The sequence below is a fragment of the Rhinolophus sinicus genome, chromosome 14 (assembly GCF_057876585.1).
Source record: "Rhinolophus sinicus isolate RSI-liver-muscle chromosome 14, RSI-T2T, whole genome shotgun sequence".
NCBI classification, from domain to species: domain Eukaryota; kingdom Metazoa; phylum Chordata; class Mammalia; order Chiroptera; family Rhinolophidae; genus Rhinolophus; species Rhinolophus sinicus.
Window position 1 is genome coordinate 108,349,254 of NC_142514.1, and position 27,083 is coordinate 108,376,336.

The 27,083-nt window shown below is 38.7% G+C and overlaps 1 protein-coding gene across 8 annotated transcripts in view; it reads right to left on the bottom strand.

Annotated features, from left to right (window-relative positions):
• Window positions 1-1,349: 1,349 nt before the first annotated feature.
• Window positions 1,350-27,083, bottom strand: part of DIXDC1 (DIX domain containing 1) — a 75,761-nt gene continuing 50,027 nt past the window's right edge. For 6 of the 8 annotated variants that reach the window (XM_019715296.3, XM_088791459.1, XM_019715298.3 and 3 more), the window contains 15 exons: window positions 25,871-25,983; window positions 24,282-24,430; window positions 21,602-21,691; window positions 20,283-20,336; window positions 18,875-18,925; window positions 17,535-17,639; window positions 17,073-17,126; window positions 16,490-16,582; window positions 16,186-16,257; window positions 15,379-15,468; window positions 14,874-15,035; window positions 14,299-14,365; window positions 7,249-7,354; window positions 6,179-6,287; window positions 1,350-4,642 (listed from right to left, as the gene is read on the bottom strand). In XM_019715296.3, the coding sequence (XP_019570855.3) occupies window positions 4,562-4,642; window positions 6,179-6,287; window positions 7,249-7,354; window positions 14,299-14,365; window positions 14,874-15,035; window positions 15,379-15,468; window positions 16,186-16,257; window positions 16,490-16,582; window positions 17,073-17,126; window positions 17,535-17,639; window positions 18,875-18,925; window positions 20,283-20,336; window positions 21,602-21,691; window positions 24,282-24,430; window positions 25,871-25,983 (1,396 nt within the window). In that variant the 3' untranslated portion in view covers window positions 1,350-4,561. The other 2 variants (XM_074335503.2, XM_074335504.2) reach the window with 2 other exon arrangements.

Sequence of the window (27,083 nt, forward strand, 5' to 3'; positions counted from 1 at the left end):
AATTAGAAAATATCTCATTTCTGAGTTGAGAATGACATTAGATTAGCAGGAAGCAAGTGCTGTATTAATATCTATAAGTCCCCAGTGTACGGTTGGTGAGAGAAGGCCAAGAACACAAGAAATAGGAGGAAAATGCAACATTTGAAAACATGTGAACCTTCCTAGTAATTAAACGTTTGGAAATTAAAATAGCCAGGGGGTACTGTTTCACACCTACTTAAATTAGAAACTTTAAAAAGTCTAAAAACCCAGTATTGAGATTACAGAGAAAGATGCACTCGTTGAGGGCACTTAATATTGGTTGTCTTTTACAGATGGCAATACAGTAAGAAATAGAAATAATGAGAAAATAATGTTCACATTTCGCCCCCAAATCCTATCCTAGTATCCTTGAGGCATTCAAAACAAGATAAAAAAATGTTTTAGTATCTTTATAACAGTGAAAGAAACAGAAAAACATAACTATCCAAAAATGAGGACAAGATTAAGCAGGCACAGCTGCCTAACCATAATATGCAGGCATTACAATTGAATATAAAATTTCCAAGTTAAATGGAAAAGCACATTTGAAATAATATTAAGAGTAGAGCAATTATTGTTAAATTATGTAGAACTGCTTACAAACAATTGGAAGAATCAATGGAAAAATAATTGTGATTAGTGAAAGGGCTATACTATAACTTTGTAAATTACTATTAAAATGTAACAATTTTGAATTGGCTAAAATAAATACTTCCACTGCATTTGAATTTAATAAATGGACCTAAGTTAGCCTTTATAGGAGATAATCTTCAGTTTTCTGTTCACTTACTTAGGTAGGCCTGCTTAAATCTTGTTTTGCGTTTTTCTGTACATAGCAAGTGTGCATTTTGAATATGCTTTTGACAGGTGTAGTTGAATCATAGGAGGGTATGGGTCAAACAATCTGGGGTTGGGGGGTAAGTTGACCCCAGAGGTAGGCTAAGAATTCTTAGGTTTGTCAAATCAGTTGTTGGAAAATAGGCCTGAATATCTCTAAACATTGGATGAAGGCTTTTAAGGAAAAGGAAGGTTCAAAACTCTAAGGTTTACTCTCTTGAGTTCTTATTTGTTTGCACGTTTATATATAATTTCAAAAGAAATGCCAAATCAATGAATTCTCTTTGATAATAATAACCTATGTTGTGCTTACATTAGAAATACCAACAGTAAAATATCTGTAGCAATAAAGTAATCCTTATCTCCACTCCCCAAGTAATGAGTAAACATGCTACCAGGGAGATCACTTGAGGAAATTTACTTTCACTAAATGTAAATTGCTTTATTGATTAATTTCAGTTGATAAATGCAAGTGAAAATGATTAATAGTATTTAGTTTGCAAACTCCATTTTATTCAATTTTTTTTAATTAGTTCACAAATCTGGTATATACAGGCAATTAAAACTGGTTATTACTTTGATAATCAGAAGCCTCTGGTATAACACAGTCTTCATGAAAACATTGTAAAATGGAGAATACACAGTAATAATCTCTTTGAAAGCAACTGTTGCAAACATCCATGTTTCTAAGAAAATATAACTTTACATATATATTTTAAGCAAGCTATACCTCTTACATAAATTCAGACAATAGGAGTGTGCAATCGTAACATTTACTTTATGGAAAACAATGAAAACTATTATAATTATGACCTAAATGCTTTTAAGTAATCAGAGTCCTCTTGGATTGGAAGTAGAGCATAAAGATATTTTCCCTAATTTACAACCATCCTGGTCAAAAAGAGCTGAAAAGTTGGTCAGTAAGTAGGATTGCCATTTTCAAGTAAGTTGAACCTAAATTCTTTAGGTATAAATTGTAAAGTGTTCCAATTCCAGCTAATTTAGGGAACTGAGTGAAAACAGTCTTGTTTTTAAATGAAGACTTTTTAAGGAATTGAACTTTCTACTAAACTAGTTTTTACAAGAGGGTCTTTTAAAAAAATCTAACAGGGTTTTACAGATTAATTTAGAACTCTAAACATTCTGGTTCCTTAGTATTCTCAAAGAAATGGAACGTTAGCAGTAGCAGGATGGACTATCCCACACAAATGCCTCTAGGGGACAATACTCCGAATCAGTCAAGAGGCATCCTAGAGTGCAGCCACAGTATATCGAAGAAGAGACTGTCCAAGCCAGAATGAATCAATGCACACTCCTCTTCAGAAGGTTCCTCTGTCTTCAGAAACTGGAATGCGGATTAGCAACACATTTTACACAAGAATTATTGGAGTGACATCCAATAATTTATTACCTGTGGCATATGAGATTTATGAGCTATACGGGGAAAATGATCTCATTTTCTCCCCTGAACTCAACTTCAGCTTTCTATGGAGGCATTAAGGCCATGCAGCTCCTTTTCCAAAGGACATAGAGATAAAAGACAAGGTAGAGGACTTTCTCAGATTTAATTTTCTCTGAAAAGGTAAATTCTACATAATGGTAAGAATGTTTACTGAAAGAGAACTGACAAGTAGAAACTGAATTAAGATACAGACATTCAAGATAAATTGTAATGGAAATACTATTAACGAATTTTGGCCTGTTAACCCTCATGCTGTCTTATAGTAAAACACTAAAATTCATGCAACAGAGAACGTGGACTTTTTCTCCAGACTTCCTGGGAAAAAGAAACTGAGAATATACTGTTTTCTTCTGTTTGCTTTCATAATGAATTATTCTTGCTTTAGAATGACTTTCCCAAACTTTCGCAGTCATTTCTTATGAGAAATCATTTTTCAATAGGAGACCAGGTAAACTTAAATGAAAGACATCAGGTGTCTTTTGAGCTCCTTCTGCCTGCCAGTGGAGCAATCAAATAGATTATGTAAAATTACCTCCACAACTAAAATGGCAGGTAGAATTGGAACAGGAGTTAGTTATCATTAGTATGCTTGTAATAAAATAAAGCTTACTCTGAAACCACAAGGGCCAATAAGAAGAAAATAGCCTGTATAAAAGCTACTGGGTTCTCTAGAAAATGGATACAGTATACAGAATGTGAGAATATACAGAACTCACACTCAAGTTATAAAAATAGACATGGTTCTCAGACAAAAAAGCTAATGAGTACAAAAGAATTCTCCAAACATGAACAATTTTTAAAAGACACATTTATATAAAACAACAAAATGTCATTTCAGAGCTCGAACGAGTAGTCTGTTGAAATGGCTGAAAAGGGAAGATGAGCTAGAGACAGGTCAAGAACCCAGAACTGATCCATCCTCCGCTTCTGGTTGGCAGTGTACATTGTTGGTCACAGGCAGGCAGACTCCTTTTGGGGGGCAAAACCTCTCTCTCTCTCTCTCTGTATGTAAAATGGCCAATTGGTTGATCATGTTTGGTGAATGAATGAGAAAACCCAAGTTATTAAGTAATCTCTAGAAATCTAACTATTTTCTTTTAGTTTCTACAGTTGACAATGTGGCACACGAGGAAGGATTCTAGGTTTTTTCACCCAGAATCAACCTTGCCATTTATAACTCATGCTCCATGCCCCATGGTTTCTATTGTGCCCTAAAGGATCAGCCTAGACTAAATATATAAAAGAAATTAACTCTGGCCTTTAAACGAAGAGAGGCAGACGAGTAACTCATGCTCAGTACTTCATAAATCACAAATACTGAAATTAATGGTCTGTCTCCTTTTGACTGCCAAGGAGATGCCATGAGCTAAAGAAAGTCATGAGAGAAAGAAAGTCTAGAAGATATGGGTAGCAGCACCTTTCCATACCCGCCTGGATTTTTAAGGAGACTTTCACTCCTTCTTCCTTTCAAACATAAAGTTCATCAGTTGGAAGGAAAAAAAATAATGGCTCTAAAGTTGAAGAGTCCCCAGAAAGAGCTAGCAGTACATAAAATATGCCCTCTGTGGGCTAAAGGACAAGTTGCAGAACCAGTTAAGACACAAGAGGCGGCCCACAGTCTTAATTATGGTTTTAGCATAGCATAGCACAATACGGGCAGCCCTTTTTCCATCCAATGAACAATTCAGCACCATCCATGTCCAGGCCAAAAGATTCCTGAAGAGTGGCTTTCATCTTTGGTACCACCCCATGAGTTATTCTTGGTTTGTCATAGCTGCAAAGAAGCAAAAAAGCTGGTACCTTTGCCTTGTCTGTGAGTACAAATGCTGGGACTCTGATTGCTGCAACCATTGAGGCCAATTAAAATAATACTGTAACACACAGGAGTGATGCATCCAATCCCCAGGTCCAAATAATAGCAGCCATGCCCCTACAAGAGCAAGATCATCCATTCCTATTGGTTAAGGCCTTCGGTTTGTTGTCCTCAGAGTAGAATAAAACACTGCGTTCCCATGGACAAGGAACTCCAGATGAACCCATGGTCAACATTTGGACAGGGATTTTAGTACCACATATGCCAGGCACCAAAACAGAACTGGCCTGTGGCTGTCACAGTTGGAGAAGCTTCTGTTTTGGCAGCACAAACTAGAAACTTCTTAGTGTATTCTAGTTTTAGTCCTCTTTCCTGAGTGAAGCTGCCAGGGAGTGCCAAGTTCCACAGCCCCAATCTAATAGTCGGCATTAATTCTCTCCATGGTCTTCTTCCACCCAGGCTACAATCTTCCCTTCCCATCCAGGGATGGCATCATCATCGTGGAAAACCTAGAGAAAGAAAAAAAGCCACAATAAAAAAATAACAGTAAGATAGAGTCTCATTAAACAACTGCTACTAATAAAAATAAGACCTCAAACTAAAGAATAAGAAAGTGTAGAGGAAAGCTTTGGGTTAGAGTCTGTGTCCCTTTGGTTTTTGTCCCTAAAGTTATAAGCCGTAAAATAATATAGTAGTAGTAATAACAATAATAATAATAATAATAATAATAATAATAATGTTAGTTCCACATCTATAAAATGGTAAAAGCATCCCTACCAATCTTTGCTCATAAAAATTTATATGAATTAATAAATTACTAACCATAGAGCACTGTGGGCTTCTCAGGAAAAAGCAGTAATTTAAGCATTAAAAAAAATGAAAAAGGGGAAAATTTTTGTCCCGGGCTTTATAAAGAAAGGGTTCAAAAGACCAGTTTTAACGTTTTTGCATTCATTTCTCTTTATTCATTCATTTACTAAGCCACTAATAGCACAGGGTTATTAAAAGTTTCAATGAGGAAATTTTTACAAAATAAAAGACTGGCTTTCCCAACTCTTTTCCTTCTATAACCACAATGAGGGCACTTGCAATACACTGTAACCTGATGAGTCAGGAAAAGAGCAATTTCTTAATCCTCAGGTGCCTGGACACCCAGAATCCAATTTGCAACTCCCTTGTAGTTTTTACTGGTGACACAGAAAGCCCCAGGCTGAGTCCAGAGTCCAGAGATAACATTATCTTCAAACAGATCAGACCCCAGGAAACTATGTCAGGATGTCAGCCCTCAAACTTGCCTGACTGACTCCCTCTTCCCTATATAAGAAAAAGCTAACCTAAAGTTAGGTGCAGTTGTCCACTGGAGATTCTGTCCCCCAGCAGCCTCTCTGCCAGCACCTTTCTTCTTAAATAAATTTTTCTAACTGCTATTCCTTTTGAGTCTGTGAATGCTTTCATCTTCTGCAACTGACCAGGGGTTAATTCTACACCAGAACATAACCCAGAACTGTCTTCCAAAAAAAAAGAGCCAGTTTTTGACAAATGGATTATAAAGAGAAGCGTAGGCTAAGAAAATAGTTAAGGAGTTAAGAATAAGCACAGATGACTTTCCAGAAGTTCAGCATTTTTGTTATCCGAGAAACTACCACAATATTCAGTTCCATATATTTGTACTTGTTTATTTTGCTCTACATAGGAAGCAGAAAGTTTTCTAAGATTTGGCTACGGATAGAAAAGTGACCCCAAAGCCAAGCTTCGTTCAAGCTTTGGTCCTTTATTTTTCTTAAGAAAACTTTTTCCTTTTTAAACAAAAAATTCTATCCAAGTTTGGTCAAAATGATTAAGTCCTTGTCTAAAGAAGCTATCAACTTCTCGGGCCATGCCCTGACCTTCTCAGTCCACAGTAATCAGACTGGTCTGAGGCTCTGGGAAATTCCTCTGACCTGGTTAGGGAACTCAGGTACTTCTGGGTACTAGTCCGTGAGTAGGGGGCTTTGGGATTCAGGAGCAACCAATAATACCACCCAGACTCCCCAGGGATTCTGTACCTCCTCTTTGACAGTGCCAAACTCTGGATCCAGTGCTTTGAAGTGATAGCGGTGATTCCCTTCCCGGTCAATAGCTGCTTTAAAATCCTTAAGTGTCACCTCCCCCAACCTGCAACAAAATAGACTGTTTATCAATAGGCTGAAAATATAAGGTGTTGGCTTTAAACCCAGGTCCTTGCCAAAGTCTCTTGAGGTAGAAATAGCATGGCCTTGTTAGGTCACTGTCCCCAATCACTCAGATGATTCTAAAACAACAGAGGTGAGGGAAACAGTCACCATTAGGGATTGAAAACGACATTGCATATGGGGTGATCTGCGGATTTAAAATAGATTTATTGCTTCAGCAACAGCCACATCACTTTCCTCTGTTTTTCTTTGGAAATAAGATATAAGGCTTCTGAAATCTAATTTGTTGAACTATCAATATGTAATGTCTATGTTCTCTTGATTTCCTTTTTTGCAACAATATTCCACTCTCTAGACTGGTTGAATTAAATCAAGTATCACCAGCTTTATCCTTCTAGCTTCAGAAAGCTCACCTCTAACCCAGACCGAGTGAGCAGACTGCCTAGGAAAGGGAAATCCTATCACCTTTCTCAGGACTTGGTTCTGCGGTTTAAAAATCTTTATTTTAAAGCCATTTACCTTAGAATGGAGTATGTTAGCTGAGGGTTTGAACGTTTTTAAACATGAATTCAATAGATTAGTTCCAGTCATCAAATAATAACAAAGATCAATCAGCAATCGCCCCCCCTGGAGTGCTACACTGCAATCCAAGGTCGATCAACAAGAGCTCTTTTGAGCACTTAAAAAAACTGTTTTTCCTGACTTGGAGCATATTTACTTAGCAGGTTTGGAAGGATTATTATTGTGTCTGTGCCTAGCAACAAATCTTGAGTTGTCCCTTGTAATGCCACTGGTAAAGCTAGATCTAGAATCTCTATTTCCTCTGCTCTTCTCACTACAAGATACTTCTCAACTAACTACTTCTCAGCTGGTTCGATAGGCAGTAACTAATGATTCTGCCTTCCAGTCCTTTTTTAAAAGAGAAAATGATCCTAGAATCTCACCTCTTTGGTATATTGACCATGAAGGGCGTAAGTGACCGGTCAGTAAAATAGAGCACTTTAGTGCAGGCGCTGCTGACAGTTGGAGAACTCTGTGAATGAGGCAACTCTGCAATCAGAGAGAGACTTTGTGTTCAGAACATTCAACTTTCTCCCAACCACCCCTCATTTCCAATTATTCAAAATGTCCCAGGAGAAGGAAGTTGCCTGAGGTCAGGTCACAGTACAGTAACACATAGGAAGTCACCACTGGGGTCACAAAGACAAGAGGTGCTTTGGACATGGACACCATCATAAGGACCATCATTTCTTACCCATTTCAGGTATTTCTAGCAGGGAACTAGCAACTCTCTGACAGGCATTATTGCTAAGAGTCAAAAGATTTCAGCTATGGCAGAATGAATACACAGCAAGAGCTGCAGACATTGCCAACGTTTAGATTTTGGAGGTCAGTGGTAGAGAATGCTCATGCAATTCATTAAAAGAGAAATGAACAGGAACAAGACCCATGAGTGAAACAACCTTAGAAACTCCAGATTCTAAAGGGGCCTCATGCTTCCAGTCTAAAAGGTGTAAAACATACCTTATCCCTTAGCTACAAAGGATCAGTATGTGTTGGTCCCATGGTTTTTAACTCAGGTCTCTTGATCCACATCTTGTCTGTACCCTTTGTATAGGTACTTATGGAAAAATTTTATTAACGAGTACTTATGATTATGACTTTAAGAGACCAGGAGAAAAGACCAATCAGAAACGTTTATCATAAGGACCAAAAAATAATAATTAAACTTCCATTAAAATCTCTCCTGAAATTCCATCTACACATATTTTCTTAACTAATTCCAGGCACTGATCTCAATCAAACTGGCAGCCATTGGAGAGCATTTCTAGGAAGGGGTTTAAAATAGGGAGAGTGTGAGGGATGAATTAATACAGAAGAAAAAAGACAAGGGGACATTCTCCCTTTGTAAAGGAATCACAGTCGGTTTTCAGAATTTTTCTTAAAGAATGCCAATTATTGAAACCTACATGCCATGACGTTCCTTTGATTCCAGCACCTAGAACAATGCTTGACACATAGTGGCTGTTTAATAAAATAAAATATTCACTTTTATCATTACATTTTATGATTGATTGATTCATTCAACAAATGATTATTGCACCCTTACTGTGTGCTAGATTTTGAGACTATAAAAATCAACCCCATGTGGTCTCTGATATCAAAAGAGTTTATAGTCTAGTATGGATGACAGATATGATTACAAATAATTATAATACACTAAAACCAGATTTGTATAAAATGCACAAAAAGACAGAAGATGGAGAGGTTAATTCCATCTGGAAAAGATCAGCAAGACTCCACCATTGGGGAATCCTTAAACAAAGCACTTAAAAAAATCATCAGATAGAGATGTTGGAAAGGGCATTCCAAGAGGGAAGGATACATGTAAAGGCATGAAATGTGATCATGTATTTATAAAACTGAAAGTTAACTTATAAGGCTGGAGCACAAAGAATAAGTTGAGAAGTTGTGGAAGATAGGGATAATAAAGTAGGGAGGGAGGGGCCAGATCACAAAGGACTCTGCCAGGCTAAGACATTTAACTATTAGTCTTCAGTGTTGGGGAGATACTTAAAAGGGACTGATATGATCAGGCTGGCATTTTAGAAAGGACGATTGAGCAGCAAAGTATGGGTTGAATGGGAGGAACTCCAGAAACCAGTAATCCCATTAAGAGGCAATTAGATGAGGTAGGGCAAAATGTAGTCCTAGAACCATAGAAGGAATGGATTTGAGAGAACTTTAGAAGGTAAAAGTCTTGGTACTTGGGACAAAATTGAACATCAGGGAAAACGAGTTATAATCTGGGAAAAAAGATGCATGGTAGTACGATTAACCAAGATGGGGAACAGAAATGAGTTGTTATTCATTTAAGATGTTTTTTGGTTGTCTATTATGTAAGTACTAGAGTTGCAAAGATAAATTAGATCCAATCCCCACCCTTAAGAAGCTCAAAGTCTAGTGGGGGGTGGGGGGAGTGTGAAAGAGCAAAACAGTTACAATATAATAAAATATGAAAATAATATTGCTACACATTGAATTCTGTCCTTATAAAATTCATGTATTGAAGCCCTAAACCCCCATGTGACTGTAATACAGATAGGGCCTTTAAGGAAGGATTAAAGTTCAATGAGATTATAAGAGTGGAGCAAGCGCTGATCCCACAGAACTGGTGCCTTTATAAGAAGAGGAACAGACATCAGAGCTCTCTCTCCACCATGTGAGGACACAGCAAGAAGGCGGCTATTTGCAAGCCAGGAAGAGAGCTCTCCGTCACCAGGACCTGACCATGCTGGCGACCTGATCTTGGGACTTAGTCTCCAGAACTGTGAGAAATTCCTGTTGTTTAAGCTACTCAGTCTATGTTATTTTGTTATGGTGGCCCCAGCTGACTAATACAAATGTTATTTTGGATAAATTTCAAGGAACGAATAATTATGATGTCAAATGCCACAAAGAGGTCTAGTAGATAAAGATAGTTTTGGTCATCGGTGACATTAGTGAGAGTAGTTTCAATTAACTAGTAAAGAAAACTGAGTTGGGTTACACAAAAATTTCTAGTGAAAAAGGAAAAGAGAGTAAAGAGGGAGAACGAGTCTTATGCAACACTAAATCATGATAAAATGATAATTGTTACTTCAGTGTGGCATTACTAGAAAAATCATGTACAAAACACTCAGAGAATGACTGACAAACATCTGTGTGAATGAAAATTTAATACATGACTTTAAAAGGCACCACAAATCAGTTTTAGCTTTTAAGTTTGGATTTATGATCATTTGGAGTTAATTTTTGTATATGGTATGCAGTAAGGGTCAAGACTTGTTTTTACATGAATTTTTCCAGGACTATTTGTTGAAAAGCCTATCCTTTTGCCATTTTTTTTTTTCTGGTTGGATGACCCAAACCTTCATTCTTTTTGCCATTAAAGAGCCCTTGTAGAAAATCAACTGGCCAAATACATGTGAGTCTATTTATGAATTCTCTATTTTGTTCCATTAATCTATGTGTCTATCCATTCACCTATACTGCACTAACTTTTTAGCTAGTTTTGAAATCATACAGTGTGGTTATCCAACTACTTTGTTCATCTTTCTCAACTTTTTTTTTTTTTTTTTTTGGTTATTCCTGTCCCTTTATTGTTCCATATAAATTTTAAAATCCATTTGTTTATATCTACAAAAAGTCTGGTAGGATTTTTATTGGAATTGCATTGAAGCTATATCACTTGGGGAGAATGGACTGTCTTAACAATGTTGAGTACTCCAATCGATAAACATGGTCTATCTTCCCATTTCTTTAGATCTTCTTTGATTTATTTCATCTGTTTTAAAGTTTCCAACATAGGAATGTTGCACATATTTTGTAAAGTTTATACCTACATATTTAACGTTTTTTGGTTCTACTATAAATGGTACTTAAAAATTTTTTTCTATTTCCAAATATTCATTGCTACTATATAAAAGCACAATTGACTTTTTGTATAATGACTTTGTATCCTGTGACCTTGCTAAACTCACTTCTTATAGTAGCTTTATTACAAATTCTTTGGGATTTGCCTCATAGACAACCATGTCATCCACAAATAGAGGCAGTTTTCTGTCTTCTTTTCTAATCTCTATGCCTTTTCTTTCTTTTTTCTGCATCTGTGTTCATTAGAGATACTGGTTTTGGAATCAGGGTAAAATAAAATGTGTTAGGAAATGTTCCTTCCTATTCTATTTTCTGGAAGAGTTGGTGAAGAATTGGTATTCTTTTTTCCTTAAGTGAACCCATCTGATCCTGGAGTTTTCTTTGATGGATGGAGCATTTTAAACTATGAACTCAATTTATTTAATAACTATAAACCTATTCAGCTTATCTATTCCTCTTGAGTAAGTTTTGGTAGTTTGTGACTTCAAGGAATTTATCCATTTCATCAAAATTGTCAAATTTATGAGCATGAAGTTATTTGTTTCTTAATTATGCATTTAATGTCTACAGGATCTACAGTGGTGTCCTCTCTTTTTAATAATGGTAATTTGTGTCTTTTCTCTTTTTTCTTGGGCAGGCTGGTTTATCCATTTTACTATACTTTTCAAAGAACCAGATTTTTGTTTGATTTTATTCTAATTTCTGCTTTTAATATCGATTTCCATTCTTATATTTATTAGTTCCTTCCTTCTGCTTTCTGTGGGTTTAATTTGCTCTTCTTTTCAGATTTCTTAAGGTGAAAGTTTAGATCATTTAGAGGGTCATTGATTTGAGAACTTTCCTCTTTTCTAATGTATTTAATGCTATGAACTTCTCTCAAAACACTGCTTCTGCTGCATCCCATGAATCTTGATATTGTGTTTTCATTTTTTTATTCAAGTCAAGGTATTTTTAAATTTCCTTTATGAATTTATGTTTGACCCATAGGTTGTTTAGAAGTATGCAGTTCAATTCCAAATATTTGAGAATTTCCAGATATTTTTCTCTTATTTATCTCAAGTTAAATTCCATAATGGTCAGAGAACACTTTATATGATTTCAATTCTTTTAACTTTATTGAATTTTATGGTCAAAATATGGGGCTATCTCAGTCACTGTTCCAAATGTACTTGAAAAGAATATGTACTCTACTGTCATTGGGTGAAATGTTCTTTAAATGTCAATCAAAAGAGTTGATTGATAGTGTTTTTCAGGTTTTCTATATTCTTATTTGATGTTCTCTTCACTAGTACTATTGATTACTGCAAAAAGAGTATAAATGTCTCCAACTGCAAAACCTTTCTATCAGTTTTTACTTCATGTATTTTGAAGCTATTATTAGGCATAATACATTCAGGATTATTATGTCTTCTTGGTGAATTGACGTCTTTATCATTGTATTATATTTCTATACCTGTAAACATTCCTTGTTCTGCAGTATACTTTATCTGATATTAATAAAACCACACCTTTTGATTAGTGTTTCCGTGGTATCTTTTTCCAGCCTTTTACTTTCAACTTAGTACATGTGTTATTATAGTTAAAGTGGGTTTCTTATAAACAACATATAGTTAAATCTTATTTTTTCATCCAATTTGAAAATCTCTAATCTTTTAATTGATATGTTTAAACCATTTATATTTAATGTACTTATTATATGTTTGACTCAACAACAAGAAGCCAACATTGATCTGACAAAAAGAACACTAAGTGGGGTGTAACTGAGTAAAAGTCCAACTAGCGGCTTAAGTAATGAATGGGAAATAAGGATGAAAAAAGAGCAAGTGTAGACTATTCTTTCAAGAAGTTTGATGTAGGAGAATAAGAGAAAAAAGACAGTAGTGAGATGGCTAGTGAGTTACATTAGTTTTTGTATCTTCCGATGAGAGATTTCAACTAATATGTGAATACACATATTAGATTAACTCCCTAGTTTACAGGCTGCTGTGAATTTATTTGTAGTATTTATTTTTTTAAAAGATTTTATTTGAGAAGGGGAACAGGACTTTATTGGGGAACAGTGTGTACTTCCAGGACTTTTTTTTTTCCAAGTCAAGTTGTCTTTTCAATCTTATTTGTGGAGGGTGCCGTTCAGCTTCAAGTTGTCCTTTCAGACTTAGTTGTAGAGGGCGCAGCTCAGCTCCATGTCTAGTTGTCGTAGCTTGTTGCAGGGGGCGCAGCCCACCATCCCTTTGGGGAGTCGAACCGGCAACCTTGTGGTTGAGAGGACACACTCCAACCAACTGAGCCATCTGGAAGCTCAGCGGCAGCTCAGCTCAAGGTGCCGTGTTCAATCTTAGTAGCAGGGGGCACTGCCCACCATCCCTTGCGGGACTCGAGGAACTGAACTGGCAACCTTGTGGGAATGGCCCATGTGGGAATGGAACCGGCAGCCATCCGAGTTAGGAGCATGGAGCTCTAACTGCCTGAGCCACCGGGCCAGCCCTTTTTGTAGTATTTTGATTAAGTGCTTCATATATACAAAATTATTTTCCAGGGAGAAAAAAATTTTGAAAAATAATTTCTAAATATTTAGACTTATGTACATTGGCAGTTTATACAAACCTAAAGAAAGTATTGGAGAGGATAACAATAAAATAAAAAGTCTCTCAAGAAAACATGAATGACTGTTCTAAAGCAATGCTGGAAAAAGGAACTGAAACTAATTTTTGTACTAACAAACTTTGTTTCATTCCCAGTATAATCCCTTATTCAAGAAGAAAATGTATCAGGAGGCTTGAAAATGCTATTTTACTTACTTGACAAAAAAATTCTACTTTGCATATTTGTGTAAACATTTTAAGTGTTTTACTTTAGGTTTTGCTTTTAGTGTGTTTTTTTACATTGTATATGTAACATACAGAATTGGTTACAGTTAGCTTTTTACTATTTGTTTTTTGTAAATTATTTAGATATTTTTAGATTAAACATGGGTAAACTATAAAAGATAAGAAAATGTGAAAATTATTAAACCAAAAGGTAAGATACAAAGTAAAATAGGAATTACCAAGCAGGGTAGATTTCCAACATGTTGGAAAGAACATGAAAAAAAATGTAGATGAGGGGGCACAGAGGTGGTTAAAACATACTTCCTAGCCATGGCCACTAGATGGCGCAACTATTTTGCAGGGCTTAAACTGAAAGCACGCAAAGTTTTAAGGAAAATCCTCAAAGAAACAGCTTTTTGCCTCTAGGAAGAACTGGAAATTTTCTGTGCTATTTGGGACTGTAGGATGATGTGTGTGTGCTTGTTGTTTTATATTTTGCTTTGTTTAGTGTAAATGTTTTGAGCATGGATTTTCCCAAGATATTTTAGCCTCTTTAAGTCATCAGCATCCTGCAGGTGGCTAAGTAGTACTTGGGGTGATGGAGGTGATGATGATGGTATGTGTCTTCACAGTCCTAGAAATAACTTGATTCTATTATTGCCACAGAAACAACATATTATAAAAGTGAGATACTACAAGAAATATTCTATCCCCTAAATATTAGTAGCATGAAAAATACTAAACTTTTTATCTAATATAATGAGTACTTACTTGAATTAAAGGGCCAGGACTCCCAGTATTCACTACCTGCTTGAGTTCTGGGTGACTTGCCCCGAACCTGGGGAGCCACATAAAAATCACAAGAATTATGATAAATGAGAGAACTTAACCAAGAAAGTAAATCATAAAAGTGTACCTAAAATATACTCATTTCTACTGCAGTATATAAAATTGGACATACTTATCCTAACAATAATAACGCACATTTATAAAAGGCTTTCTGGTTTCCTATGCATTTTCCCATGTATTTCCTCATCCAATGCCAAGCTCATTCACAGGGGTAGGGGAAGGGGAATGAGCAGTAAAGAGAGACCTAGGGGGTCAAGAACAACAGTTCCTTAGACAGTTATACAGTTGCTAGGAGCAAAAGTTATCATGAACTCCCTCCCTGGATTGTCACACCATGATGAAGAGTTAGTTCTGCTGGGAGGAAAACCAAAGAGAAAAGCAACTGTAACCTTCAGCAGGGTCTCATCTTTTAGCACTGCATTCATCTAAATTAAAATGGATTAAACCAAGCTTTCTGGGAAGCTTGCCTAGGAGAAACACCATAGAAAGAGGATTACCCTCCGTTCTTGTTTCTTCTGTGTCTCCATGACATGCAGGCGCTCCATGAGGCTGGAGATGCCCTGCTCCAAGCTGTCGATGGTGTGGTGCTGAGGGTCATGGCCACTGAAGCTGTTGCGCAGGCTGCGGAGGGCATCGCGAACAAGCTGCAGGTCACTGGTCTGTGGGCAAAGTGAGGTGCTGTTGGCATGGTGCCACGCCATGTTATGAACCATATCCCAACCCCTGGGCTTAGGAAGACACAGGGGAGAGGTTTCCAAGACAGATCTTTTATTTTTGAGAGAGGAGATGGGAAGTGTAGGAAACTTTCCTCCACAGAAGCGGGCCTACTGTTTGCCTACTAATTCTTAATTTTGGATAAGAAGTGCCTTACATCTTTCCACACCCACTAGGTGCAAGTATTCGGGCACTGGGATAGAAAACGTCTAGTCCACTGGCGATGGCTAAGGTACTCTTCTGCTTTTAGCTGGAGGTGGCAGGTGGTACTGAGTCCTGAGAACCTACCCCTCTGTGGGTGACTGAAACAGCTCCTTTTCCTGCCACTGGAGGGAGAAAACCATTGCTTTGAGAGTCGTGACTGTTGTAGTTGGTCACCTGTGGCAGCAAGAAGAAATGATGCTTGTTATGAGAGAATTCCAAACCCAGATGTCCTGTCTTATTTTCCTTCTTTACATTTACCACGTCCTGACATAGTATAAAATTATGTATTTGTTTCGCATCTCTCTATATTAGAATGTAAGCCTCGTGAGCGCAGAGATTTTATCCCTTTTGTTCACTACTGTATCCCCAGTACTTGACACTTGGTAGGCATTGTGGAATGTGGAATGAAGAAAATGGAAACCTCAGCCTGGAGGCCCCATCCCCACCCAGCTTCTGCCTGGCCACCGGAGGGCCTGAGAATGTTGCTCCAGCACTTCCTGTCTTTGCTTCAGTAATTAAAAAATAAGAAAAATGACTAACATTTCTTGAGCTTCATTCTGTGCCGGGTAGATCTACCAGGACTGTGTTTAATTATTTACCTGGATTATCTTAGGTGTTCTTCATAATGACAGAGAGGGTCACTATTAATTCCACTTTCCAGATGAGCCTCATTTCTAATGCTCCGAAGCTCAGTAAATTAAGGTCACACAATTGTCAAAAGTGGTAAAGCTGGAATCTGAACCATTTTCTTATCCTGGAATCTGCATTCATAACCCCCCCACCAAATAGCCTCCTAACAAACCAACCTGTGGCCTTGGTTCAGCCCTGAGTCAGAAACAGAATCTCCCTCTTTGCCCTTGTAAATGTGGGAGGGAGACCCCGAGCTGTTACCTCATCTGCCTCTCTTTTCACACAGTGAGTCAAAAGGACATCTTTGTGTTCTAGCTCCTGCTCCAGATCCACCTGCAAATCAGAGACTAAATCAGACAAGGATTTCTTGGGGTAGCCAGTTAGCTCAGTTGGTTAGAGCATGGTGCTAATAACACCAAAGTTGCCGGTTCGATCCCCACATGGGCCACTGTGAGGGGCACCCTCCTTAAAAAAAAAAGAAAAAAGAAAAAAAAAGATAAAGAAAGGAGAAAAAGATTTCTTCAGGTTAGAGGGGCAGGACAGTCAGTGGTTAAAATGTTCCCACCTGCTGGTAACTGGCCTCAGAGAGTTTCCGGAGTGCTTCTTCCATCTTGGCCTGGTGCTGCTGAAGGAGGCGATCCTTCTGCCCCAGCTCTTTCTGCAACAGAGAGAGAGCTTTCAGATGTATGGCAAATCCAAGGACATTGAACAGTTCACCCTTTGTGACGCAGTTTCCACCTGAGGGAAAGTAGAGCCTCGGGGAAACGGTCCTTTCCTCAAGCGACACCCAGAAGACATCACACACCATGGTAGTCTTGCCCAGTGCAAAAGATTCTTGGGAGGGCAAAGGATTCTTGGGAGGGTAAGGAGAAAGGGAATTACTGTTTGCAGGAGGACCACTACATGCAATCCATGCTAGTTAGAGATAAAGGTTAAGACTGAACTGAAGCTTCCAGGCTCTTAGTTCTGTGTTCCTTCTCCTAGCCATGTTCTCTACCTTCAGGGTTAGTGAATCAGGGGAACACAGAGAAGGATTTCCTTGCTGAAAGCAATTGAGAAGAGTATTTAAGTGCTCTTTGAAACAGCAGCAATGGGCTGTTCATAAAAGGTTAGACGGAAATCATTTCCACACTGATGCTCATTCTTACTTTATATTCCCCTAAGAGTCGGTTCCTCTCATCTAGCTTCCTCTGCAGGTCCACCTGCAAGAAGGATAAGAAAGAATTAACTAGCATGGAGGTATTGTCTGCTGACCCTAGTAGAAAATTAGCTATTTAGTAACCAGAATTCATGTTAGCAGGTACAGTATACAGCCCAGAGAGGGAACGGCTATGGTAAAAACACACAGCTGCTCTCCATGTCTTTAGTGCAATATTCAGCAGTGTCCTCAAAGCTGAAAGGTCGAGGCCAGTGTGGTGTGGGCTTTCACCTAGGAATAGAGATGAGTCTGACTCTGTTCCTAGGTGAAACAGTCTGAATAAAATAATTGCAGACACTGAGAGCCGATATCCTGGAATTAAGATAAGAGATTAGGATGGCAGATTTAACAGGGTAGTATCCTATTTTGCTACTGGGACACAATGAGGTCAGAGTTCATTCATTTAACTCACATTCTGGTTGTGCAGCTCATCTTTGTCCATATTTGCCCTCAATAGTTCTTGTTTGAGCTGAAGAACAGATGTGTCCTGCTGAGTCAACCTCTGCTGCAAGGCATCCTGGGTAAAAAGCATACTAATTATTGAGGGTCCAATTAATCAATCAGCCAGTTATTACTAAAAGTTATTAAACCCCTCAATGCGTATTCAGCATTAATTCTGGCAAACTGGGAGACAAAAGGAACACAGGGTCTTGCCAGGAGGTAAGCAGGGTTTTCTTGTCCCCTTCAAGGACACTAACATCTAAGAGGAGGTATGCTCATGTAGTACAATAGCGTGTTGTCTTTTTAATGAACATGTGCCAGCCAACATCCAATTTCTCTTATTACAATTAGATTTCTTGTAGCTGTTTATGTTATTATGGAGAACAAAACATACTGACATATTTTTCTGACTTTTCCCTTAAAGCAGAAAGCCTGTTTTTGCTTTGGTTGTAAAGAAGAGGGAATACATGATAAAGGAACTGGTTTGATTTCTCTTTCATTGTATGCTGCTTCTGAACATCTAATTGTTTCTAGTTGTCTAAATAAAATGCCTCTAAAACTAAACAATGTTTGCTTCTTGGGAAAAATTGATAGATTGGAGTTTTGTAAATGGAAATCACCAGTAAGTTTTTCTGTATAATGACTATATCAAAACACAATCTGATCAAACAATCTGTATGAAAAAAAAAAAAAAGCATCGAAAGGGAAATCCTATCTACTGTTCTACCAAGTTGACTGAAATCTGATTTTTCCCCGACCTATTTCTCACCACTACCCTCTACCTTACTCCTGACGGTATAATATAGTAGAGAGAGACCTTTGGGATCAGACAAACTTAGATTCAAATTACAAGTCTACCATTTACTTTCATGACAATGCACTTTCCTTCCTCCCACCCTAGCTTTCTTACCTATCTTTTGGGCATATAAATGCTCAATCTACCTCTCTGCCAACTCCCCATTTCCTAGGGGGCTGGGCCCTATCTCTGCCTGACACCCTGTTCTTATAAAATCCCTGAAATCACCCCCACTCTGCCTTCCAGAGCCCTGCTTCTGCCCTTCTGCCACTGGCTTCCATGCCTTGTCTGGAAGCACCAGGAGTCATAACTACCAGATATGAGCCTCAGCACAACAAAAGTACATTCCTCACCATGTCTCCCTTCCCATCCACAAAGCCCCCCTTTACCCACAGCACAAAGCCGGTGAAGAGCCCGCAAGAACAGACTATAGGACCCACTAGCCTCCCTCTCACCAGTAGACTACTTTACCTTGTAGACAGTTTACTTAAACAGTTAAATGTCTTCCTTTTTACCTTTATCCCTTGTAAGTTTCTGGCTTCCTGTTTACATTTCAGCAGCTCCTTCTGCAAACCAAATATAGTTAGATCAGGTACTAGCATCTGGGCTGCTTCAGAATCATTACCTCACTCTGTCAGTAAAAACACAGAACTCAGATAAAATATTCCATGAAAAATTAACAATCTACTGAGGCAGAAAACAGGTCTGGTCTGGTAAACAGTAAAGGCTGACCCATAGAAACAAAAACACGACTCGTTCTGTTTTGCCCTGTGGCACCCAGACTCAACTGCCCACGTACAGAAGAGTCTTGCCAAGAAAGAAGATACTATACATTCCCATAGGCTCTCCTTCCTGTATTTAGCAATGTTCACTGACAGAAAAACTTAATCATAATGATCTAAATCCCTATCACTGAAATACATAATCATATCTTAATATGCCTACCCTCGATGTCATTAAGTTATCTTAGATTTAAATGTTCGACAAAGGGTTACAGTGCTTCTGATGCTCTGAGAGGCTATTGTTCTTTATGAACCAAAGAAAAACACATTTAGCCAATAATGAAATACTAATTAACCCTCCCTTACAATGGATTAAATATATGTACATGATTGTCACCAGGAAAGAGATTTTAGAAGAGAACACCCATAACTTGGAACCCATTCTCTTCTTTTCCTATTGCATCATATCAAGAGTTTGGAATTAACATATATTAAATGGGGATTTAACTTGGCAGCTACAGGTTGGCTAATAAAACTTCAAGTCAGTGAGTGTGTGTGCATGAACTCATGCATATTTCTGGGGAGACGGTTAATAGTTTTAGCAATATACTTATGACTACACAGAAGTTAAAACCCACTGACCTAAAAGAATTCTGGGAAGTAGTCATTAAAAATGATCATATTAGACTATAGTTAATAATGCTGTACTGTATATATGAAAGTTGCTAGGAGAGTAGATCTTAAAAGCTCTCATCAGAAGAAAAACATTATAACTATGTGCAGTGATGGGTGTTAAGTAGACTTATTGTGGGGACCATTTCACAATATATACATATACTGAATCAATGTTTTACACCTACAACTAATATAATGTTATATGTCAAGTACAAAAAATGAACCATACTGATATTAGATCCATTTTTAATCCTAATTAAAAAAGAAAACAATGAAACATTTTAAACATACAGAAAGGTATGACCAATAATGACTTAGACACCTACTACTCACCACCGAGGTTAAAAACATACTACCTTTTTGTCATATTTAGGACGTATCTCTCTCTTTCAATTAAAGACATAATACATATACAACTAAAGTCCTGAGTCTGCATCCCTTTTCCTCTCCCCCTTGCTGTCCCAAAGTTGATGTGTCACATTCCCATTATTTTTTCAAAGGGTAAAATGTACATGTCCTGACATACCTTTAGGTCCTGATTCTCCTCCATACTCTGATCCAGCCGACTTTGGATTATAATCTGAATATAAGGCACAAAGAGATGGTTATGTACCTATGCTATAAAACTCAGAGGTCATTCCTTCAACAAATATTTATTGAGCACTTACTAGACACTAGCCCCCTACTGTGGATACAAAGAAGAACAAGAAACAAACAGTTCTTGCCCTCTAATGGAAGCATATGCCCAGGGTGGTACAGGTAAATTAATATGGATAGTTTAGAATGATTGTGTGTATGTTGGGTGCAGGGGGTTGGGCAAACGAAAAGTGAAATGGCAAGGGATGAAGCTGGAGAGAAAAATAGGGGCCGGGTCATGAAAGGCCAGTGAGGGCAATGGGGAATCAATGAGAAGTTTTAGGCAAAGGGATGAAAAAATGAAGTTTGCCTTGAAGGTGGATTGTTCTTGCTGTTTTATAGAAAATGAATTAGAGGACAGGAGAGGAATCAGGAAAGCAAGTTAGAAGGCCACTAGCATACTAAATGGAGGCCTGAATTAAGGTAGTGGCTGTGAGTATGGAGAAAACGGTATGAAGATATTTAAAAAGTCAATTGACAAAACTTGGTAACTAATTGTATGCAGAGGGAAGGGTCGGAAAAGATTCAAGGATGATAATTCAGATTTCTGTTTTGGGTATTTGGGTAGGTGGATAGTGATAAGACAGAAAATCCAAAATGAAAAGTAGTTTTGGTAGTGGGGAGAGCAGGGAGAGAAAAGCTGTTTAACATACGACTCATTGAAATGGAGATGTTGATGGAGATATTCTACAGGCAGTTGAATGTTGCATATACAAATCTAGAACTGCACAGAGAGGGCTGAGCTAGAAATAAATATCTGAGAGGCAGCATCTGAATCAGGTGGAAAGTGAGTGAAGTCATCGAGGCAGATATTACCCAGTTGAATGTATAAGATAGAAGAGGGCCCCGAGCGGAAGCCTGAAGAGTCCTAACATTTAAGGCATAGGCAGAAAAAGAGAAGCTTCAGAGGGGACCTGGACGTCAACTCCATGAAGATAGGATCTTAGGTCTGTTTTGTTATTAGCATATTTCCATCACCTTGAAACTGTGCCTGGTTCAGAGTCAGCACTCAATAAATATTTATTGATTGAATGAATGTATGGAAAAAAAAAGGAATAGTCACCAAAAATATATGAGGAAAACCAGGAGAAATGGAGTCAGGAAAAGAGAGCATTTCAAGAAGGTGTGGACAACTGAGTCAAATGCTAAAAACAAATCCAGTAAATAAACCCGATTATGCAGTGTCCGGTCACAAAGGAAGGCGCTCACCAACTGTTCCTCGGGATTGACTCCTGGCTCACAGAGGGCCAAGGGCCTCTCCTGTTCATCTTCCGGTAAGGATCCATTGAGCAGTAAGGCCTGAATAAGCACAAAGGCAGAAAGAAATGGAACTCCCATCAGACAACTGAGTCTAGGGTTGGGCTTGGTAGGCTCATCCCATGTTGAAATCACAACCAGGCTTCCTCTAGAAATCTCTTGGTAATTTTCGATCCTCAGATACCTCCAATTGCTCATCTTCAGTCTACCTGGAGTTCTTTCTGGACACCCCTAAGTCCTCTGCTCCAAGGCTCCTTGGCCCCAGAAAACAATCGAAAATAAATTTTCCTCTCAGAAGTCACATTTCAAACCTGAGCTGCTCAAACTGAATTTTGCCAGCTGAAAAGTGAACTAAAAGCAGTGTAGAATTATCCTGGCATTGAAAAGTTTATTATAATGAATTAGTAATTAGGTTGGTGCAAAAGTAATTGGGGTTTTTGCAATTATTTTTAACCTTTTAAACTGCAATTTACTTTTGCAGCAACCTAATAGAATACATTTAGAGCACTGCCTTGGGTTTGTTTTAATAATTCTGCATTTTTACTCTCTAAGGCAACCTGAATAGAACAAGAAGGAAAACATATTTGCAGAGAGACGTGCTCATTCATTTCCACTCCTCACACCAGGCTTTGTTTTCATTAGAATATTGGGGGCCGGGGTACAAATTTACCCTGAAGCTAAGGAAGCTCAAGCCCCCGGGCCCCCTCATGTTCACTGTCCTCCCAAGGTCCTATGTCTAATATTGTATGCACAATGTAATCTTAGTCTTAAAGATGGCCCCCAAAATTGTGTATTTAGGACTCACAAAAGTTGGATCTACAGGGCTGCAGGTAGGTATCACAAGACCTATCAGTTCAATAAAAGATTTTAAAATGTGCCCCCATTTTATATCACGAGTTTTTCTCAATCTAATCAAAAGAGTAGAGTTACAGAGATTAAATTCCTGTTTCAATAAATATAACACAAATTACACCACAAACGTTAGTATATAAAACCATTTAAACATTCAACCACTGGTTGGTCTACCAAGCACTAATTAACAATAAAAGTTTCGTAAATCAAATTAATTTGGTTATCCCATGGAGTTGTGGCAAAAGGTATAGAGAAGTGTAAGAAGCTACAAGGCTGCAGGGAGCTAAGGGAGAGTAACATTACAGAAATACCGATGCTAATGGCAAAGTGTTCAACTGGCTCTAACTTAGGCACACTAATAAGTGTCAGAAATCCTGGATGTGGCTCAGCATGCAACTTGTTCTACACTGAAAGAGTTAAGAAGCCCAATGGATGCTGTGAGCCCCATTGTATTCTATACTGGAACGGAATTGTCATTGTGATCATGTGGCTGAGAATTAAAATTCCTCTGTTTGCAGAGAATATTAGGATGGTGACTTTCTGCCTATCGATTCTCGTCTTTTTCTATATAATCTGCCATCGGATTTCTCCAAGACTGAAAAATGCAAACCAGATTGAGAGCCAAACGGATGGGTATCTATGTTCATATAATGAAATTATCCTGGGAAAAACCTGGTTGGGTGTAATCCCAAAATTTCCCATACAAAAACCCCCATTCCATTAATTAAACCATTCCTTAATGGAGTAGCAGAAAAGGGATCTAAAAGGCAGACATTTTAAAAATACACAGCAAATGGGGAGAAATCAACAGCTATCTTTGGCAATGTTTAGGCAGTAAACATTCCTCCAACTCTTCTCAGTTCCTGAGGCAAATTGTTATGTTATGCAAATTGTTTCCCCACAACACCAATCTCCTTCTTTCCTGAGGAACGCTTTGTGTCCCCGCCCTGTTGCTGGCTTGCTGGGAGCACGCCCTCCTCTGCCTGCCGGCTGCCAGAGCCCTCACACATAATGTGGCCTTTGTTTACATGTCCATAAATATTTGACAATTCAGAGGCAGTGCAGTTCCCAGCACAAACAGAAAGGGATATTTCTAGGCAATTTCAGGGTCATCAGCACACTACAAGGGCTCCCCCAAATAGGGACAGATGCACAAAGAGAAGATTGGGGGGTCACTTCAGGGTAGAAACTAAGTCAAGTGGGTCAGTCGGTCTCTGGGGGAGATGTGCTGAGCTGGCTCTGAAGGTATAGTGAAAAATGAAGGGCTTTGTTGCTCCATAAAAACCTCTTCTACCTGATCATCACGCCTTGGCATCCACTTGCAAATGCATTAGGAGTGAACTAAGTCCCTTAGCTATTAATAGATTGGAATAGAGACCTGTGGTATTACTGGCTCTTACACCCTTCCTGCTGAAAAATTCCCAGGAGAAAATCCCTGACTATTCACAGTGCCATTCTTTGGTCAAAGCTGCTATTGCAGGTTTGTAGCTGCAAGTAGGGGAGAAACCCACTTACAAGCAGAAAGCCAGAATAAGGTTTTGGTAGGGCTCAATGATGGCTCCCAGGCTTGCAGAACTCCTAACAGCTGTGTTGTAAACAAGAGCCCATAACGTCCATTTAAGAGGAATTTTCTGTTCTTTGCGTAAGACTCCCTCTATCTAAATTCCCCATTCAACTCACCTCATACAAAACTGAGTCAGTTTATTTTCAACAGATACCAGTGACTTAAGAATAATAATCAACTGGTGCACCAAAGACAAACTACAAGGGAAAGAGCTACCTGTAATCCTGATATCATTTTCTTGGCTTCCTCCATTTCTTTTTCTAAATGTTCTTGTTGTTCCAACAGCTGTTCTTCCCATGAAGTCTCCAGATAGGTTCCGGGGCTACCTGGTCGCCAGTCTCGGGATAATGGAGAGTCTGTCTCCTCTGCAAAATGAAAGGAGGGAGTACAGTTCATGTTGAAGGAAACCGAATTTCCAGCAGGAAGCGTTCACAGACAGTCCTGTGTTCACAAGTTCAGGTCACCTGCCTTCTTAACCTGTCCTCACTGCACAAACTGGACTCGCCACCAGGTGGGGTTGTGACACATAAAGAATAGGCTATTGACTCGGACTCCAGGCTTAAGGGAGCAACCCTGGCTCTGCTGGGGAAATATATCCTCCTTAGAAGTTTAGGAAGCAATAAGACCGCCTCTTTGGGGGTCTTGGTGTGGGACATAGATTTTACTCTTAATTCTCCAGAACTGGTACTCTCAGAGCTTGATTCAGCCAGGTACAAAGAGGGGAGCTGTCAGATGCAGTGAAAACAAAGTTTCTGTTGGTTGCTCTGGCGCTTCAGAGGGGAAATCTCAGCTCAATATTCCTTTGACCATGCTGTCCTAATCCCTTAGGACATATAACCCCTTTCACATATAACACCATGTGATTTACACAGGAAACAAACCAGTAAAAGCATATTTGCAAAAATTGTTTAATCTCTCTCTGGTTTTATTTTCCTACCTTAACAGTCTCTCTGCTCTGATTTCATTTGTAAGAATGAATATATAATCCCTGTAGGTTGTTGTGAAGATTAAATGAGGTAACATGTACAGGGCCCTGTGGTGGCTGGCTCAGAGAAAGCACTCAGTAACTGCTCTCCCTCTCCCTCCCCAGAGTCCCAGGAATTTCTGACTCAGTAACATGACTGATTCTGTGATACTAATGCCAGGGCTAGAGGAGGAGTGGAATAAGGAAGAATTTAGTTCCTGTTTTTCTTCTGAGGGCTTTGGTTACATTGTATCCCTTATAGATGAATAAAACTCTACCTAAATCACATGTTTTACTTCTTCCATGTTTCCCTCTTTGTTTATGTAAGTAAAAGAAGAGTGACTGAAACAGAGGAAGGAGAAGTCTAAACGAATGGAACTCCGAGTGGTCCTTTCTGTAGCCCTCATACCAAGTCTGATGTAGACCTACGTACTCCCTACTGCGTGTTCTCACAGACACCTCAGCTCCTACTCTATATTCCTGACCCCAGTTTAAGTTAGGGAAGTACTGAAATTATTCGTATAACACAGAAATAAGAAAAACTATTTACTTAAGTAAGGCTTCTGACTATTCTAGTCATTTCCTAATTCACAGGCAGCCGGCTGAGGAACAGCCTATCTATACTGCTACAAGATGACAGCTAGGTGATAGGGAGTGACATTGTGGAAGAGGATAATTACATTAATTGGCTCCAAAGCATTAGAGCCCTCTAGAGCTGACCCTGTATGCACAGACTGTGGAGAGGCATGGGCCAGGGAGCTTACAGGATAGTCAGGATCCCCAAATTCTTCAAGCTGCGGGCTATTCCTTGAGCCAACCCGAGTAGGCTGAGAAACAGTACCTGTTCTGTTCTCTATTCCTTCAGAGGGGATAATCACGAAATCTGCTTTCTCCTCCGACTGGGTGATAATGGATTCGCTCTTTGCACTATGGATAGGACTGGGTGAAGTCAGACTGTGATCAAAGGAAAAGGAAGAGAAACAATTATTATGAACAGTTGTTTAGAAGCCAACTGTCATAATTTATCCCAGAGACATATTCTTACTCATCTTATTCCTACTGCCTAACACAGTAACTGGCCCACAATAAGAACAAATATTTGTTGAATGAACAAAATGTATGTTGAATGAATAAATGACCCAACCCATGGAAATCTTTTCTACAACAAGGCTGCCTTTAAGCTTAATTCATTGAGAAGAGATTTATCAGAAGGGTGGGTAATCTAACATTTTAAAGAGCTCCAAGTTTTGTTTTGTTTTATTTTTACTTACCATCACCACCACTTCCACCACCACCATCCCTGGGCCCAAGTTCAGAGACTGATGTAGTATGTGTTTCAGTGCTTTGGGAGATGGAAGGATAAAATCTATTTCTAATACATTGACCTATCACAGACACAAGCAACACTAGCAGAATAATCATAGCAGATCAGCTCTGGGCTGATCCCAAAGGAGGGGATAAGGTGGAGGATGACTTAGCAAGGAGAAATTGCTAGAATGTGGACATCACCAGGATGGGCAAAGGGGCAGTGATATATCAACAAAGCTAGTATGCGGTAAGGCAAAGGGTAATAGGTCAAAAGGGAAAAAGCTGCTAGAAATGGTAGAGGTTTACTTGATTTATTCCCATCAAAGAGTTATTTACATCTCTGCCATACTACTTTTAAATTGTCATCAGAAACCTCACAACAATTCTTAAGTTCTGATAAAACTATTAGCCTTGGAAGAAATTGTTCAGATTTTTAGGGAAGTGGAATTTTAAATCCCCAGAACAGCAAATCTGTAAGACAACATGGGAACGTGAGGCCGTTGCTTCCATCTGAAAAGCCCTTTTGCTTTGCACTGCACCTTGAGAACATCAGCACTGAAACAATCTCAGGGGCTGTGGGGTCTGCAGGCCCAGCCCCCTCTCAGGAATTCTTTCCAAATCCATCACCTAGACAACAGTGACAGTGTCTAGGATTCACTGACCCACTTAATGTGCCCCTGAAGTCTCCCAGGCTAATCCTCACAGAACCACGATCAGAAGTTAACATGTCGTCCTCTAGAAACCAG